General features: G+C 41.0%; 2 protein-coding genes across 3 annotated transcripts in view; both read right to left on the bottom strand.

The window, feature by feature from the left end:
• The window catches only part of EPG5 (ectopic P-granules 5 autophagy tethering factor), a 128,324-nt gene extending 113,945 nt beyond the window's left edge, over positions 1-14,379 (bottom strand). For both annotated transcript variants that reach the window (XM_020870961.2, XM_020870962.2), the window contains exons 1-2: positions 14,196-14,379; positions 54-995 (exon numbers count right to left, since the gene is read on the bottom strand). In XM_020870961.2, the coding sequence (XP_020726620.2) occupies positions 54-995; positions 14,196-14,258 (1,005 nt within the window). In that variant the 5' untranslated portion in view covers positions 14,259-14,379. The remainder of the gene's footprint in view (positions 1-53; positions 996-14,195) is intronic.
• Positions 14,380-16,742: 2,363 nt separating this feature from the next.
• Positions 16,743-19,085, bottom strand: part of PSTPIP2 (proline-serine-threonine phosphatase interacting protein 2) — a 107,075-nt gene continuing 104,732 nt past the window's right edge. The window contains exon 15 of the mRNA XM_070452632.1: positions 16,743-16,951. The gene's annotated coding sequence lies outside the window, so the exon portion shown is untranslated. The remainder of the gene's footprint in view (positions 16,952-19,085) is intronic.

Here is a 19,085-nt window from a genome sequence, read left to right as displayed (position 1 = left end):
CACTGCAAATACCCCAGGCTCGTGCAAACTTTACAGAACACCAGTCAACATACCTGGACAGATAACTGTTCCTCCTTGAAGTGCCACAGTCGACTTTTAGCATTTTGGCAATCAGATGTCAGCGCAAGGAGCTCAGCTTCAGCCAGCAGCAGCTGTTTCCTACAGCGTGAGTAGTTCAAAAGTAACTCATAAAATTCATGCCTGTCCTGATGAGCCATGCTGTCAAATTCTTCTAAATATGCCTCGACATTTTCCAGCCATGAACCAGGCTCGAAGATCTTTAGCTGTTCTTTAGTAAATGGTACTACTTCTGGTTGAGATGGGAGTTCCGGGTAGAGTCGCTCATTACGAAGCAAGGATTTCACTGTCACCAAAGCTGGTACATCCCCCGCAATTTCAGCTGGCAACTGGGGATACAGTTTTTTCACTCTAGGTGGCTGAAAAATGTCTTTGGCTTCATAAGAACTCTGCAAGCCAACATTCTGTAGCACCTCTGAAGAAAGACCCAAGGCTTTGTCTTCTTTCCTATTCTGAGTTTCTCTGACCTGCAAATTTTCCACTTCCTGCTGAATATAAGAAATGTTAGATTGCTGTCTGCTTTCCGAAGTTCTACATTGTACCAATGTATCTTTCTCCATTTCAGTGAAGTTCTTGGGGGTTTCTACTGTGGTTCGAACACTGCCTTCAGGATCAACCTTCGGCTTGACGGCATCGTCCCCAGCACAGGCTCTGGTCTCCTGCCCCTCCCTTAGACTCTCTGTATTACATGTCAGAGGCTCTCCATTGCTCAGAGTTAAGGAGGTGAGTGGAATATCAAACATTTCACTCTCATTTTGTCCACTAGAATCATTCTGGAGCTGGGAATCAGTTATCTCCTTCAGAGCATCTCCTTTGAATTCACAAGCTGGAGTAAGGATTTCCAGCTCTCTGGAGGTTTTTGGAAGGGAGACTTCATCAGACTCTTCCCTCTGAAGGGTTTCATATTTCTTCTTTTCCTAAAAAGAACATGAATAACATGAAGTAAATTATAACAATAACATGCTTTCAACATGAGGAATTTTTTAATTGTATTAAAAAATCTAAACTCACTTCCTAAGCAATGCGCTTCGTATTTTGTATTATTCAATTTTGAGAATGTTGAATTTGGGAGATTCACTAGTCTAATCCCAACAGAGGAAGACATGACATAAGCAACAAATTATGAATCAAGATTGGAGAAAGTCTTAATTAGGCTGTTCTTCATTCTGCTAGTGGTTAAATAAAAGACAACAGTCTCCAAGTATCTTAGGTTTCAGTAGGTTGGCATCTTAACAAACATATTTATTCAAAATTTAGGCAGAAAATATCAGGGCAACTTGAGCAATGAAATAAATAGCTATAATACTGGCTTATAACCCTCAGAATAAAATATGTATTCATAAACATATACATACTTATAATACATATTTTTTTCTTAATGGAAAAGTGGTAGCATTCTTCCTCACAGAAGAATTCCAATTAATAAATGTAGATGGAATGAGAAAAACAGAAAATCACAATTAAAACACCATGGTAATAACTGCCACAGGCAAGAAGCAAGACCTGCTAATGAATGGGAGTAAACATTTAAGCAGAAACAGAATATAGTCTCAAAGTATCCCCTAAATATTTAGTCATTACAAAAGGAAAAACAGTACGTTTCAGTGGAGACTCCAGGTAGACCACACTTTAACCAAGTGATCAGGGTTATTATGAGTAATACATTCCCATATTATGGTCTGAGAAGGCTGATCATCTCTTCTGTACCCTTTCTAATAACGTATAACCTCAATCTATGCATAAGAAAACGTCAGACAAAAACCCAGGTTAAGGGAAAGTCCACAAAATAACAAGTGTTATGATCATCAAAGACAAGACAAGACTAAGGAACTGTCAAAAGACTGGACAAAACCATGGAGACATAATAACTGAATGCAGTAGAGGATCCTGGACTGGATGCTGGAACAGAAAACGGACATTAACTGTTGAAATCCAAAACAGTTCTATATTTTAGTTAATAGCATTGCACCAACATTAATTTCTTGGCTGCAATAAATGTCGAGAGCATAGAATTTACAGTTAAATAAGATAAAAGAAGATTCTGGATGAAAGGTGTATGAACACTCTGTATTATATTTGCAAGTTTTCATTAAATCCAAAATTACCTTAAAAAAAAAAACCCCAAATCCAAAACTCTTAACCATTTAAAAAATAAGATAAAATAAATTATAGTTCTTTCAAACTAAAGTATTTCTGGTATTAACACACAAACTAGATACATGGGAAACAAGACTGGATTAAAAAAGAAGAAATATGGAGAGATTTATTATTTGTTTTAAAAAAACTGTTACATTCAAAGAAACTAAAAAAGAATGAATCACTCAAATACTTCCCTTTCACTATGAAATTTTAAGGAAGGCAAAATGATAGTTAAACAGTAATCACTGATTATGAATTATGCTATCCTGCAAATGTCCAGCAAAAAAAAATAAAAGCTGACAATAACCAAAAAAGTAAAACAGTCACATGCACCTAATATTAGGAAGAAAAGACGCATGTTTGTGAAATACAATTTGAGCTCAGCCTGCAGGTAATGAACTACTAAATGTTTACAACAGTAGTCATCCAAGAAGCACTGTGTCCCCGCACAACGGCTCTGTCCACACTGTGAACCTCAGATATTAGGTTCAAAAACAGCCACACAACACATACAAAGCCCTTTGTCAAAATGCCTAAAATCACGAATGGCAGAAAAGCATTATGTGAGTATTTGTAAGAAAATGAAAAAGTGGATCCAACTACGCTGCAATGACGTTTAGCACACTAGCTATAAAAAACAGGTTAGTCAGAGTGAGGAGTCAGAAAGAAGACCAGGAGAGGAGGCCAATGGTTACCACAGTAGAGAAATACTGGTGTAATGGTCAGGGCAGAGCCCATACTTTAGTGAGCTGAACAATAATGAAATGAAATTAAGAAAACAATTTCATTTATAACAAACAACAAAACACTTAGAAATAAGTTTAACAAAACAAGTGTAAAATTTATCTTCTGAAAATTACAGAACAAAATCTGAAAGGAATCAAAGACTTAATAAGGGAAAACATTCTGTATTCATGGATCAGATCACAATGCTGTTAATATGGTAATACTCTTAAAATTGAGTATTCAACACAACCTCTATCAAAATCCCAGCTGCCATTTTCACAGAAAATGACAAGATGATCCTTAACCTTTTAAGGAAATACAAAGAACCCAGAATGGACAAAACAATCTTGAAAAAGAATGAACTTGGAAATTTCATACTTTGTAATTTCAAAATCTACTATAAAACTACAGTAATAAAGACAGTGTGGTTCTAACACATGGATAGACAAATAGATCAATGAATTAGAACTGAAAATCCAGAAATAAACTCTTATTGATACATTTAAAGTCAACTGTTTTTCAACAAGGACACCAAAAAGATAGCCTTCAACAAACGGTGGTAACAACCAGATATCCAAAGAATAAAATTAGACCCTTAGCTTATATCATATACAAAAATTATCAAAAAGGATCACAGACCTAATATACGAGCTAAAACTTTTAAACTTTTCAAAAAAATAGAGTAAGTCTTAATGACCCTGGATTATGCAAAGTCTTGTTAGACATGACACCAAAAGCACACAACGAAAGAAAAAAGCAGATAACTGGGACTTCATAAAAATTTTTAAAGTTTGAAAATATGAAGACAATGAAAAGACAACTCCACAGAATGTAAGGAAATGTCTTCAAGTCCATTATCTTATCAGGGGCTTATATCCAGAATTTTTAAAAAGTAAACGTGTTACTCAATAATAAAAAGATGAACAACCCAATTTAAAAATAAGCAAAGTGGAGAAGGAAATGGCAACCCACTCCAGTGTTCTTGCCTGGAGAATCCCAGGGACGGCGGAGCCTGGTGGGCTGCCGTTTATGGGGTCACACAGAGTCGGACACGATTGAAGTGACTTAGCAGCAGTAAGTAAGTCAAACAGAGAAAGACAAATATGATTTATGTGTGGAATCTAAAAAATGATACCAATAAACTTATTTACAAAAAAAAAAAAATAAATAAAAATAAGCAAAGGAGCTAAACAGACACTTCTCCAAAGATAATACAAACAGCACAAAAAAACATGTGCAACACTATTCATCATTAGACAAATGCAATCAAAATCACAATGAGGTAATACATCACACCCACTAAGATGACTAAAGTCAGATAATAATAAATGTTGAGAATGATGCAGAAAAATTAGTACCCTCACATACTGCCAGTGGAATGGTAAAACAATGCTTCCTCTACAGAAAAGAGAATGGCATTCCTGACCGTGGTGATGGTGATCCAATCTTGTGATCATCCCCCAAACCACTGAATTATACTATTTAAATAAGTACAGTGTGTGAATTAATCTCAATCAAGCTGCCAGATGAAAAGATGAAAGATTTTAAAAACTTAAAAGAGTTGAGAAATAAGTGAAAAGTAAGGAAGTAGAGACTGGAATGTGGAATAGAGGGAGAAAATTTTAGTTCGCTTCGCTTAAACTTTAGAGACCTTTGCGGGTGTTACATGCTAACTGGAAAAGAGGATAGGAAGCTGGAAGTAGGCCCAGATGGGCCATGTGATCAAGGGCACAGCAAACAAATACACTTCCCTCAACCCACGGGCCACCTCAGGCTTCCTCTCCAGCCTGTCCTTCAGGTAGTTTTTAACTTCCCTTTGTCCCTTGCTGCCCACCTCTTGACCCCACCAAACCACTTCCCCTTTTTCTACTCCACCACTGCCCTTCCAATTTCAAATTCTTCCCCTCAGCTAAACAAAATGAAGTCTCCAGTTGCTACTATCAAACCTGCAAGTTCATTTCCACTAGATCTACCTTCACGGGAATAATCAAAACCAGAACAACAGATACTGTGGTTAGATCATCAAAGAATTTTTTTAAAACCTCTGAACCCTCCCAGGGAGGAACACATGGTTTTGGGCTTTATTTCTCTTGGGAGGATAACTCAGTGCTTCTCTGTTTAACTCTCCACCTATGTTCTTACAGAAGTTAGGTCCAAGAAGGAATTACCCTAGAGTTGCTCCAGGGAAGGAGGTAGGGGAAAGGAGAGAGAAGCTGGTCATTTGATTCAAAGAACGGATTGGACATATCAGAGAAGGCAGGAGGGAGGGAAGAATGAACAACTGTGAGACGCACACTGTTTGAGAGGGTAGCAAAGGTCTGCCCTGCCCCTCACAGAGCCCTGGATAGGACAGGACCTCCAGGTGCATACACTGTGATCATCACCAGCGCTCCCGATGGCTCGGTTCACTTCTCCAAAGCACAGAACAGGGGAGCAGGTCCTGAACGGTCGCCAAGCCTTCAGCCTCTGCCCCACCATCAATTCACCCAAACACCATTATAAGACTGGTCCCCTTAAAACACACTACTCCGAACACCACAAAACAATCATGGCTCTCCACTAAATTAAAGACTGCCTCTGAACTCTGGTGCTCAGGGCCTTTGATGACTCAGTTATGATCCTTTCTCAAGACAAAACTGTCAATGACCACATCAAGCCTTCCGCCACACGTTTTACTCTGAACTCTGCAGTATGTACCTACCACCCAGTCCTGGTCACAAGTCACCACATGTGGTTATTTATCTTTATGGTGTGTCCCCCAAACAGACCACAAATATGTTAAAACCAGGGACTATATCTTAACCTTTTTGGATTGTTCTGCCTCTGATTTTCAACACTTTGTTCAATATATATTTACTGAAACAATAATGATGACTCAAAATTCACAATAATTTATTGAGTACCAACTACATGCTGAGCTCCTAGGTACTGGAATCCTAAAATGAAGAAGTTAACTATCCAACAAATATTTACACTTACCATGTGCTCTAGCACATTCAGAAGCTTATTTTTATATGCTTCTCAGAAAGCAAAGGGACTAGCCAATGAATTCAGAGGAAACTGAACTTTTATGCCAAAATCTGAACCTATTCTTACACATAAAACACAACATTTCATTTAAAAATAAAAAAGAAAGCCAACTTCCAATTACTTTGCCTATTTGAGTTAACCAGAACATGTTGTATATATAACAATCATACAGATCATAAAATAAAATTCAAACAGAACTCCACATGTATCAAGTTATCCATAAAAAAATTAGAACTTAATTTTACTTTAACCAAAAGACGTGTTTCTTACAACTGAAAATGGCCTAGAAATTAGGAAGAATCTATATTTCTTTATTTTGATCTCTAAGTTAGATACAGGTAGAGAATTAATTTTAAAATAATTCCACAGGAGACAAAATAAGTTAGACAGAAATGGAAGAGTTGTTAATAAACATAGAAAAAATATATATACTTAGCCATGTGTGTGGATGGGTGGGTGCATGCATAGTTATGTCCAACTCTTTGTGATACCATGGACTGCAACCCATCAGGCTCCTCTGTCCATGGAATTTTCCAGGCAAGAATACTGGAGTGGGTTGCCATTTCCTACTCCAATAGTTAACCATACACTGTAGTAAATATGTCTTGGAGTGCTGGCATATGTGTAGGGGGAGAAACCTAAAGAACACAACAAACTACTACATACAGTTATCTCCAAGAGACAGAATTTAGGGCATTTCATTTCTGTGTTGTACATTTCTTTCTGTGTGTGTATACACTCACAGATACATACTTTTTTAAAGCAATGAGCACTTCTGTAATCAGGAAAAAAAGGGATTTTTTTTTTTAAGTTCTGGAAAACAAATGGGACCTTTCCATACATCACTTGCAGTTCTTCCTCTTTAAACTGTACTAAGTTAAAAAAAGGAAAAAAAAATACAACCTCTTTCTATCTTTAAAACTATTAATGAGCTACTTCTTAAATGATAAAGGTTCAATTTTACACATTACATAGAAAATTTTTGTGGGATCACTTTAAATGCAGGCACAGTTTATCATGAATGTCTATATCCACAGCACTTAGCACAATGCCTGGCACAGAAGAGATAAAAAGGGCTTGAACACATGGGTCCAACTATAAGATCAAGAGCTCTCAGGGCAATTTTACCTGCTCTCCTTGGGATGTACAAGAATGCTTTACAAATAAAAAGGAGAAAGATGGGGGTTACACATTTCACTATGAATACAACATCTCCTCTCAGCTGCCATTTCCTTTCCTGTTGCCCTTAACAATCTTACTTCATGTATCCACAGCACTTCCCACGCTTCATCTCTTTCTCCTCCTCTCATACACATGATTCTCTCAACTTCTAGAATCCCACACCCAGTTAAGGGCACTGGGAACACACACTACCTCACATCATACTTCTTTGTTGGTTTCTCCACCTCTCCCCAAGCTCTTAAAATTGGAGTGCCCTTGAATCTCTTCTTGTCATCCTTTTACACTACACTCACTCCTACGGTAACTTAACTCAGACTCTAGTTTTCAACAGCTCGTAAAAGAGACCTCCAGCCTGGAGCTCTCTCCCATACTCTAGATTCACATATCCAACCCAACTGGAGGTCTAACAGACACTTACTTCAAAATCAGCATGTCCAAAATTGAATTTCTCATCTGCCCCCAACAGCTGTTCTACTCACTGCCTCCTCCATCTCAGAGTCATCCTTGACTGTTTTCTCACATTCCACATCCACACCACCAACAAATCTTCTTAGCTAGATGTTCAGAAACCCCCAGATTTCAAACCTTTCTCATCACTTACACTTTAAAACTCCCGGCCAAGACACCATCACCTTCCTCCCTGGATCACAACAAAAATCTCTTAGATGGTCTCTCTATTCCTCCCCTTGCTCCCTTACAGATTGTTCTCATCAAAGCAAGCACAGTGACCCTTTAAAATGACTTCAGTTATATCACTCCTCTGCTTGAAACCCTGTGTGTGTGTGTGTGTGTGTGTGTGTGTGTGTGCGCGCGCTAGTCGTTCAGTCATGTCCAACTCTTTGCGACCCCATTAACTGCAGCCCGCCGGGCTTCTCTGTCCATGGGATTCTCCAGGCAAGAACACTGGAGTGGCTTGCCATTCCCTGAAACCCTGAGGTGACTGCAAATTTCACTCAAAGTACAAGTGAAAGGCCATACCAGTGCAGGCCAGTGGCCTACAAGCCCCTACATGACCTAGCTTCTGTGTCACCTTTCTGACTTCATCCCAACTACTCTCCCCTCACTCACTCTGCCTCTCACTTACCCTAACCACACTGCCTCCTTGCAGTCCCCAAGACAGCACAGACGTGCCACTGCCTTAAGGCAGTTGCCCCAGCTGTTCCCAAGTTCCACATGGCTAACTTCCTCATCTCTTTCCTGTCCTTACTTAAATTCCATCTTCAACAAGGACTACCTTGACAGCTTATTAAAAATCACAACCCATCCTAATCTTTCATCACTACTCAACTCCTTACCCGGTTCATTTTTCTTTTTCTGTAGCCCTTGTTATCTTCTAATACGTGATGTACTTATTTATTTACAGAGTTTTCTGTTTTGTCTTCAGCTTCTAGAACACAAGCTATTTAAAGCCAGGTTCTCCCCCACCCCACGCCACCCCCACCCCCGTTTACATCTCAGGCTTCTCTTTGGCTTCTCTTTGGTAAAGAATCTGTCTGCAGTGCAGGAGACCCAGGTTCAATTCCTGGGTGAAGAAGATCCCCTGGAGAAGGAAGTGGCTACCCACTCCAGCATTCTTGCCTGGAGAATTACATGGAAAGAGGAGCCTGGCGGGCTACAGTCCATGGGGTCGCAAAGAGTTGGACACAACTGAGTGAATATCACTTTCACTTATACCCCAAGTGCTTAGAAGAATTTCTGGGACATAGTGGGTGATCAGTGAGTAGTTTATTCAGCAAAAACAAAATATGGATCTTAGGAGGCACAAAAGGAGCTCAACAATATGCAGCATCCCCCAATTTCACTTCTAAAATCACTTATGGGAGGGAGGGACTAAGAGGGAGAAATCATCTAGGCCAAGGAGTAAGAGGATGGGGACTGCAAAAGTCTCTGTTTCTGGTATCAGTTTTCTGGGACACATCACAGTCTGTCCTTAGCAATTATAATATGCTGTTACTCACCATACACAAAAATAAACCCAAAATGGATTAAAGATCTAATTGTAAGACCAGAAACTATAAAACTCCTAGAGGAGAACATAGGCAAAACACTCTCTGACATAAATCACAGGCAGGATCCTCTATGACCCACCTCCCAGAATACTGGAAATGAAAGCAAAAATAAACAAATGGGACCTAATGAAACTTAAAAGCTTTTGCACAACAAAGGAAACTATAAGCAAGATGAAAAGACAGCCCTCAGATTGGGAGAAAAGAATAGCAAAGGAAGCAACAGACAAAGGATTAATCTCAAAAATATACAAGCAACTCCTACAGCTCAATTCCAGAAAAATAAATGACCCAATCCAAAAATGGGCCAAAGAACTCAACAGACATTTCTCCAAAGAAGACATACAGATGGCTAACAAACACATGAAAAGATGCTCAACATCACTCATCATTAGAGAAATGCAAATCAAAACCACAATGAGGTACCATTACATGCCAGTCAGGATGGCTGCTATCCAAAAGTCTACAAGCAATAAATGCTGGAGAGGGTGTGGAGAAAAGGGAACCCTCTTACACTGTTGGTGGGAATGCAAACTAGTAGAGCCACTATGGAAAACAGTGTGGAGATTTCTTAAAAAACTGGAAATAGAACTGCCATATGACCCAGCAATCCCACTTCTGGACATACACACCGAGGAAACCAGATCTGAAAGAGACACATGCACCCCAATGTTCATCGCAGCACTGTTTATAATAGCCAGGACATGGAAGCAACCTAGATGCCCATCAGCAGACGAATGGATAAGGAAGCTGTGGTACATATACACCATGGAATATTACTCAGTCATTAAAAAGAATTCATTGGAATCAGTTCTAATGAGATGGATGAAACTGGAGCCCATTATACAGAGTGAAGTAAGCCAGAAAGATAAAGAACATTACAGCGTACTAACACATATATATGGAATTTAGAAAGATGGTAATGATAACCCTATATGCAAAACAGAAAACGAGACACAGATGTACAGAACAGACTTTTGGAACTCTGTGGGAGAAGGCGAGGGTGGGATGTTTCAAAAGAACAGCATCAAAACATGTATATTATCTATAGTGAAACAGATCACCAGCCCAGGTTGGATGCATGAGACAAGTGCTCAGTCCTGGTGCACTTGTAGAAGGGAGGTAGAAGGGGGGATCGGGATGGGGAATACATGTAAATCCATGGCTGATTCATGTCAATGTATGACAAGACCCACTGCGGTATTGTAAAGTGTTTAGCCTCCAGCTAATAAAAATAAATGAAAAAAAAAAAAATGCTGTTACTATTAGGAGTTGTCAGCATTTAGAAATTAATACTAACTTTAAAAATACTTTCCCTGGTGGTCCAGGGATTAAGAAACCACCTGCCAATGCAGGGGACATGGGCTGGATGCCTGGTTCTCCAGGAAGATCCCAGATGCTGCAGAGTAACTAAGCCTCAGCACAGCTACTGCAGCCCATGTACCTAGAGCGCATGCTCCACAAGAGACGTCACTGCAGTCAACAAATAGCCCCCGCCTGCTGCAACTAGAGAAAGCTTGAGCACAGAAACAAAGACCCAGTGCAACCACAAATAACAAAAAAATGAAATCTACTGTTCTCAACCTACCAAGATCAATGAAGTCAGGCTGAAACTTGTCAGGACTATCTCTTGCGTACCAAGTGACAAGCACCAGATTAACACAAACTAACAAAGTGAGGTCACCTTCCAGATGATTAACATTAAGAAATATAGGTCAGCTGCTGGGTCAGAAGCCACTCAAACTATCTAAAGGCAAAAGCACATGACACTACTCACTTCCTGGATCACCCCTTAGAATGATTTTATATGGTTCCATAAATAGTCACCAAATTATACCACAATGGTAAAGGACTTCATTAATGCTGGGCTTCAGGATCATAGCCAAACCATAACCAGCACAAAGAAATAGATCTGTTTACTCTAAAAGAAGAATCCATTTTCTAGACTGACAAGTATGAGGGCCTTGCTGATATCGTGGACTTTTTCCCATTTGCTTTCTTACACTACATAGAGGAAATTCCCCTGAGTAAATTCTTCTGAGCCACAAAGCTTGGAAATAATATTCTTTAATACTGGTATTTTTTCCTTCATTCAACAACCATTATCAAATGCCTACAAGGGCTGTGAAGGGTACTGGGAAAAAGACAGGTCCCTCCCTCATTGAGTTCACAGTCTAAGGAAAAAGAGAGATGTTAACAAAGTAACTACAAGTGAGACAAGTGACAAAAAGAGGTGCAAAGCACTACTGGGGTGTGGGGATTATGTGGGTGAAGAGGGAAGTACTATGTAAGCAGAGACCTCAGGAAGGAGCAGGTGAAGATGGACTAGAAGTTTCAGGGCACAGGAAACAGTCTGAGCAAAGGCCCTAAAGCAGGAAAAGTGAGTCACTCAATCACGTCCGACTCTTTGTGACCCCATGGACCATACAGTCCATGGAATCCTCTAGGCCAAAATACTGCAATGAGTGGCCTTTTCCATCTCCAGGGGATCTTCCCAACCCAGGGATCAAACCCAGGTCTCCCGCACTGCAGGCGGATTCTTTACCAGCTGAACCACAGGGAAAGCCCAAAGCAGGAAAGGACATGTATGACTGAGAGTCAGAAGAGACAGTAGTGAAGACCTGAGGCTGAAGAGAAGGACAGAATTCAGACCAATCAGGGCCTTGAGTCGATACTAAGGACTTTGGATGCTTAGCCTCTGGATGATGGAAAATCTTTGAAAGGTTTTAAGGAGAGTAGTGATCATTTTGAGGTTCTGTTAATAAAAATATCGATCCAACTTTAGTTTAGAATGGGAAGCAAGAAGAAATTTGGAAAGGCCATTTTAGCAAAAATCCAAGAAATCATCCTTGAAGGATAGTGGACTTAGGATGGAGAGAAATGGGCAGAATCAAGAGATCAATTACAAAATGTAATTGGCAAGATTCAATGACTGACTAGATTTGGAAGGTGGGTAAAAGCATGTCAAGGATTTCTGGTTTGGTCAGACCCTCTGGAATGAAGTTCTCCTTATAAACATTAAAACATAATAAAATAAATTTATTCTTCTGTAGGGAAGTGAGGTGAAAGTTGCTCAGTAGTGTCCAACTCTTTGCAACCCCATGGACTATAAAGTCCACAGAATTCTCCAGACCAGAATACTGGAGTGGGTAGTCTTTCCCTTCTCCAGGGGCTCTTCCCAATCCAGGGATAAAATCCAGGTCTCCCGCATTGCAGTCAGATTCTTTACCAGCTGAGCCACAAGGGAAGCCCAACTTTTGTAGGGAAGTTGCCCACAATATGCCACTATAAAACGAGCAAATGACTTTTCATGATGGATTTAAAAGTTTGGTTTTTCACTTTTTAGAAACCCTGTTCTAAACAAAAGAACTTGACAGAGAATTCTCCTAATAATCATTTGTAAGTATTTATAACATCCTGTCTATAAATACACATGGGCTTCCCTGATGATTCAGACAGTAAAGTATCTGCCTGCAATGCGGGAGACCTGGGTTCGATCCCTGGGTTGGGAAGATCCTCTGGAGAAGGGAATGGCTACCCACTCCATTATCCTGTCTGGAGAATTCCATGGACAGAGGAGCCTGGCAGGCTACAAGTCCATGGGGTTGCAAAGAGTCAGACACAACTGAGCGACTTTCACAGATACATATAGATATGTAGAACAATTATCAAGCTACTGGATTGAGAATTAAGATTTCTGGTTTTAACTTGAGTTCTCTTACTAACTGTATGTCTTACAGCTTATCACTTAAGTTATCTAAGCTTTAGTTTCACCATTCACTCTGAAAAAAATTAACTAGAGATTGAGAATTAAGATTCAGCTCCTTGTAGATTGATGTTTACATCTTATACACTACTGTATTCTAGGTTCAGGGACTGTACGCATGGCTGATGAATGGCCTTTTACTTCCTTGTCCATTTAGATAGCCCTTTACTGGCTCAATACAATGCAAAATTATTTCTCTTAAAAAATTTTCCTGGAATTAGGTATCAAAATGGCTTTCTCTCCAAAGAATAACTACTCACAGACCTGAGAACACTGATGTACATAAAATCATTTACAGCTTATTAAATACGGTATCTCTGAACACCAGTCTCCTGTTAAAATCTTGTTCTCATAAGAAATTCCTATTTTGGTATTATTTTTAAGTCACACCTGCACTTGCAGACATCACCTACTAGTAGAAAAGGCAATTTCCGGTAGTTTTAATACTATTCTCATTATTTCCTTAATATAAATTCAGTTTCAGGTAAGCCAATATTATATCTATGTCCAGCTATTCTCGCAGAGCATTTATTCTGTTCACTGTAAAACAAACGTCATTTCAGAAAACAAATGGGAACAAAATGAAAACCCAGACTGCACCCAAAAACAAGAAAGATCAACTTTAAAACCACACTAATACCACACGTTAGTATAATCCAGGAAACCCAAAAATTCAAACCGGTCCTTGTTGCGTGAGTCCCTCTCTGAGTCCACTTCTGGTCATTCACGCTCCATCATAAACAGTCAGGATAATGAGAAATAAACAACAGCAGCGCCACTGTCATCTTGAATTTTTAAACTGGAAAGCCACATCACTACAGTCTACTTTCTGTCTCCCGCCGTAAAGTTCTACCGGAGGATACATTCGTGGAAGAGCCGTCCCTTTTCTCTTTAAGCGGAGAGAGACTCAAAATGTTCACAGGTTAAAAAGGAAAGTCAGTCAAAGCTGAGCCTGGGAAGACAAATTTGCTTTCCAACAGGAATCCAGACCTAGGTGCGGGAAGTCAAGAAAACCAAGCGCTGAGAGATCACAGAAGGAAAAAGAAAAAACAGGCTCCTGACAAAGTCTGGCAGGAGGACGTAGACAAGGAAGAGAGGAATAGGTCTGGTGTCAATGGGCGGAGGGATCAAATATGGGAAGGTGGGGCAGAAGGTGAGAGGGGGTAAGGGCACGGGCAGAGTGGGCTGGAGAGGCCGAAGAAAGATAAACCGAGACAGCGCGCAACTGCCAGGGCCTGGGGAGAGTGGGATGCGCGAGTTCCTCTCACCTTGGTTTTAGTCCGGCTGCCCTTGGCCTTGGCCCGGCGTGGGGGCCTCACTGCCTCTGCCATAGACCCTGCAATGGCTCAGTCGCCGCTTGTTTTTGTCAAAACCCTGCGCTTTCCACAACCTGCCGACTTCCTGCCTCTGGACTGTCACATGATCGAATCTCCACCATTCCGGGAGAGGGGCGGCAACTCGGAGCCTCTACGGGCCGCAACTTAGGACAAACCACTTCGGGAGGCCTTTTCACAAGAGGATTACGGTCACGCCCCCTTTCATTCAGGCCCCACCCCCCTAACTCGCGCAGGGCCGCCTGGCTCCGCCCCCCTTGCCGCCGCGTTGGGAGTGTCCTGGGTGACCGGCTTACTCTCCCGAGTGAGGTCGAGTCCTTATCGCTGGCACCTTCACTAAGCTGCACTGGGTGTGTATCCCCACCCACGTTGGCCTGAAGGAGCCTGGGGAGAGTGCTTGTCAGCCTTCTTTTGACCTTTAGATAACTAGGACCAGTCAGCCTAAATCTATGCTTTGGGCTCAAGAACCTTGATGCCCTTCCAGGGGGGCGCTTCAGTTCCCTTTTGTGTGAAAGAGAAAGATGATATTTGCCTTTACCAGTGTAAAGAAGATTAAATGGACTAATCGTTAAGGTGCCTGGTATACACCTGCATATCTGTAAATGGTGGTTGTTGTTCCGTTGCTAAGTCATTTCTAACTCTTTGTGACCCCATGGACTGTAGCATGCCAGGCTTATCTGTCCTCCAGTGTCTCCCCGTGTTTGCTCAAATTCATGTCCATTGAATCAATGATGCTATCTAACCATCTCATCGTCTATCATCCCCTTCTCCTTTTGCCTTCAGTCTTTCCCAGCATCATGCTCTTTTCCAATGAGACTGCTCTTCGCATCAGGTGGCCAAAGTATTTGGAGCTTCAGCAGCAGTCCTTCCAATGAATATTCAGGGTTGATTTCCTTTAGGATTGACTGGTTTGATCTCCTTGCAGTCCAAGGGACTCTGAAGAATCTTCTCCAGCACCACAACTTGAAAGCCTCGTTTCTTCAGTGCTCAGCCTTCTTTATGGACCAACTGTAAATGGTAGTTTTTATCATTACTCTCCAGATCCCAGGCAGCAAAGAGACAGCTGCACCAAAGAGGGCGGAAGAGAAGGCAAAAAGACAAGACCCATAGAGGTGTTTTTTTGTATGGGTTTTACACACCTTCATTTAAAAATTCCAGATGGGAAAACTTAGCTTCTTCTCCCTTTCCCAGTTCTACAATTTATTTTCTCCCAAAGCGCTTAGTACCTGTTAAAATGCTATTATAATTTGCTTTTGTTTGTGTCTGTCAACCTGGCTAGAATGTAAGATTCTTAAAGTCAGGGGTCTTTGTTTTGTTCCCTAAGGCATCCCAAGGGCTTCTAGAACAGTAGCCTGTACATGGTAGGCTCAATGAATATTGATCATTTGATGAATGAAATGAATGTGAGCTGTTCTATCTGGTAATGGTAGAAAATAGTTGAGATGTGGGTGGCAAGGGAGACTATCCAAGAATATGGCATGAGAAATGGAAAGGACTCCAGAGATGGAGTCTTTACAGTGCCTTGTTTATGAGCTAACAACATATAAAATACAGTTGTAAGCAGATAGGGTGGGGTTGGGGGGAATCCCCAGATAAAGAAAACTAAGCATGGCTTATTTGACATAAGAGGGGCCATTTTATTTTGTTTAACTTTTCTATCAGCTTCATTTTAGGCTTCCCTGAACTTAATCCGTTAGGGGCAACTTAATCAGCATTATACTTTATTCGTGTTTTTTAGAGAAATCCTTTTAGACCTAATCCATTTTGTAAGCCTGACCACAATGCTTCCCTTTGAATGAGTCTCAGTAATGATGATTGTAAGGGAACAAAAGAACAAGGGAGTATTACCAGACTAGAAAAGTAACAATAGCAAAGATAACAAATCAGTTGTAAAGACTTCCAGTTCTATTTCAAAGATTAGGCACTTTCTTCAGCTGTTTTGCAGAATTTAGACACCCTCCCACTCCCCCTACTCAAGCCCCAGCACTCAGCCACTAGATCAGCTGGAACCTAAGTGATGCTATGTTGATCTTTTCTGATCCTTGTGACTTCAACCACCTAAAGCTTGGGAATATGGCGACATTTGCCCCAGTTCAAGCTGAATGAATATACATATACCCTTAGCTTAAAATTTCCCCATTTTGCTGATGGGGAGACACTGCTTTGGGAAAATTCCCTAGTGTTCTCCTTACTTGCTGCAAGTGATCAATTCTTCTGTCTCTGGACCTCTGGCTTAGTGACTTTTGGCTCAACACCCATCAAGAGGTGAACCCAGTTTTCCAGTAACACAGTTTCATGTATTTTGATCCCAAATCTTCAAAAACAACAAAGCAGTTACCCAGCTGCTCATGTTATGAACCAAACTTGAGTCTGCTCACCCAACACACAACAAAACCAACCTACTGACCCCTGGTTATGGTGAAGAAAAGTACTGTGTTTGTTGTAGGGCCAAATAAGGGAAACAAACAAAAAGACCCCAAATCCCCCATGACTTTTATCAGAGGCTTTTTTAAGACAGTGTGAGGGCACGTGATCAGTTCATGCTCAATTCTCTGTTTGCTTAGTGGTGAGGTAACAGGTGATGTTTCAGGAATCTTAATTGTAGTTTTCTGGTTCCAACTGGTCTGAGGTCTACATGCTGGTGGTCAGCATGCAGTCAATGTCTTCATTCTGGTGGGGTTTTTTAGGGTCTGTAAAACAAAGATATGACTCAGAATACTATCTATAGCCTGTAAGGAGGAACTGAAGGAACTCGACTTTGTTTTATGGCTAAACTATTATTATGTTGTCTTGCTAGACTGCTTTCCTTTGCTTTTATAGTTTTTCACTTCTTTGATTAAATTTGCTCTTTGAAATTCAGGGAAGGCCTAAGAGGCTAAAGTTTTTCTACAAACAAGAGGCAGGGGACTCCGGGGAAGGAGCAAGTGTTCTGTTCCCACAAATGCCCCACGTGGTCCTCCTCGGTTTCCCTCAGAATGCATTTTATATACCTTGGTGATAGAGATGGAAGAGGATGCTTACACAAATAGTTGTAGAAGTCCCATAAGGGGCTATAGATAGAAAGAGAAACCTAGGAATCTTTAGGAGACCGCTGTAAGCTGATTACTCAAGAAAGCTATTGGAATCCCATGGAATAAAGCAGGCTTGACTAACTACAAAACAGTAAATAAAAATACAAGATATGCCCCAGGCCATTAGATGGAAGAAAAATGTCACCACCCTTCTACTGATTTGAATAAGCACTATGATAATCCTAGTTTGACCTGGTAGGATCACTCTCCTGCCTGAAGGAGGAACTAGTGATGTAAACCTCATGCTACTCAAAGATGGTTGTCTTTTCCCCTCCCCAACTTTCCTTTGACTATAAAATTGTAGCCCACTTAATCCTTGGGGCAGAGCTCCCTCACCTATCTGCTTGCACCTCTTACAAGTGTCCTATATTAATAAATCTACTTCTTGCCTATCACTCTGCCTCTCTCTAAATCCCTTCTGCACTGAGACACAAAGATCCTGAGCCTCAGGTAAGTTCAGACACTAGGTGTTACTTAGTTGCTCAGTTGCTCAGTTGTGTCTGACTCTTCACAACCCATGGACTGTAGCCCATCAGGCTCCTCTGTCCATGGGGATTCTCTGGGCAAGAATACTGGAGTGGGTTGCCATGCCCTCCTCCAGGGTATCTTCCCAACCCAGCGATCAAACCCAGGTCTCCCACATTGCAGGTGGATTCTTTACCATCTGAGCCACCAGAAAAGCCCAGACACCAGGTGAGTGATTCTAATTTAACGACTGTGGGTTCTAGTCCCATGCAGGGTTTGGCTGGGTTTGAGTCCCAGCACATGTGTTCAAGTCCCAAAGTGAGGTGAAAAGATTTACTGGTACTGATCTTGGAGAGGCAGCAGTGATTTAGCATCATGAAGCAAGATCTTAATTCCTTGCCCAGGAATTGAACCTGGGTAACTTGGATGAAAACCAGGAATCCTAGCCACCAGCCCAGCAAGGGCTAGAGACTAGGAGCCATTTTCCCTGGATCTTTGCCCCCATTGAAAAATGCATTTCTCAAAGAAGCAAAAACTGTGAATGCAAGTACGGAACATATTGTTAGAGACATAGCACATAGGGGGAGCACACAGAGAAACCGTTTGTTTAGTTAAGACAGAAGCAAGGCAGAGATGCACACTCGTCCTCCCCTGATGAGAAGTGCCTTAAAGAAGCATTTAAGTCATTTATGCAGGACAGTTTTTCTGGGTCTTTGTTTATCTTTAACCAACTATCTGTTCTCTTTTTCCACACCTGATCTAACCTGGGACCTTCCCCAACATGTGTGCACAACTTTTTTCTAAGATGGATTCCAGCCCAGAGGTCTCACATATATCATATGTATCACATATCACATAAGTATCATATATTATGAGGTAGTGCCCCTTTCTTTTTGATCCCCAAGGAGACTTTGTGCACATGTGTAAGGTCTCCCTTGCCTCAAGGATGGGAAGTATATGACCTCCTAATCGTTTACTCAGACAAGGTTTAGCCTTTCTCTGTTCCTGCCATGAGTGTTGTCTTAAGGTGTCCACAGGAGACGAAGCCTGGCTCTTTACTCTGTTTCAGTTGTTACTTCCATTTTGGAGAGAAAACTCCTAGGAGGATCTTTGTAAATATGTAACCTGGAACCCACATATCTCCTGTTTCAGGGAATGCAAACAGGAGGCTAGTTTTAAGTGTCTGGCCTGATGCCCATCTTTTTCTTCCCTCAAGAAATGTAAACAGGAAGTCAGTTGTAAATGCCTAGCCTGGGGCCCATTTATCTCCTGCCTCAGTGTGTGTGTG

The sequence above is a fragment of the Odocoileus virginianus genome, chromosome 22 (assembly GCF_023699985.2).
Source record: "Odocoileus virginianus isolate 20LAN1187 ecotype Illinois chromosome 22, Ovbor_1.2, whole genome shotgun sequence".
NCBI classification, from domain to species: domain Eukaryota; kingdom Metazoa; phylum Chordata; class Mammalia; order Artiodactyla; family Cervidae; genus Odocoileus; species Odocoileus virginianus.
The sequence above is the reverse complement of the archived record's forward strand: the minus strand, read 5'-3'. Positions and strand labels throughout refer to the sequence as shown.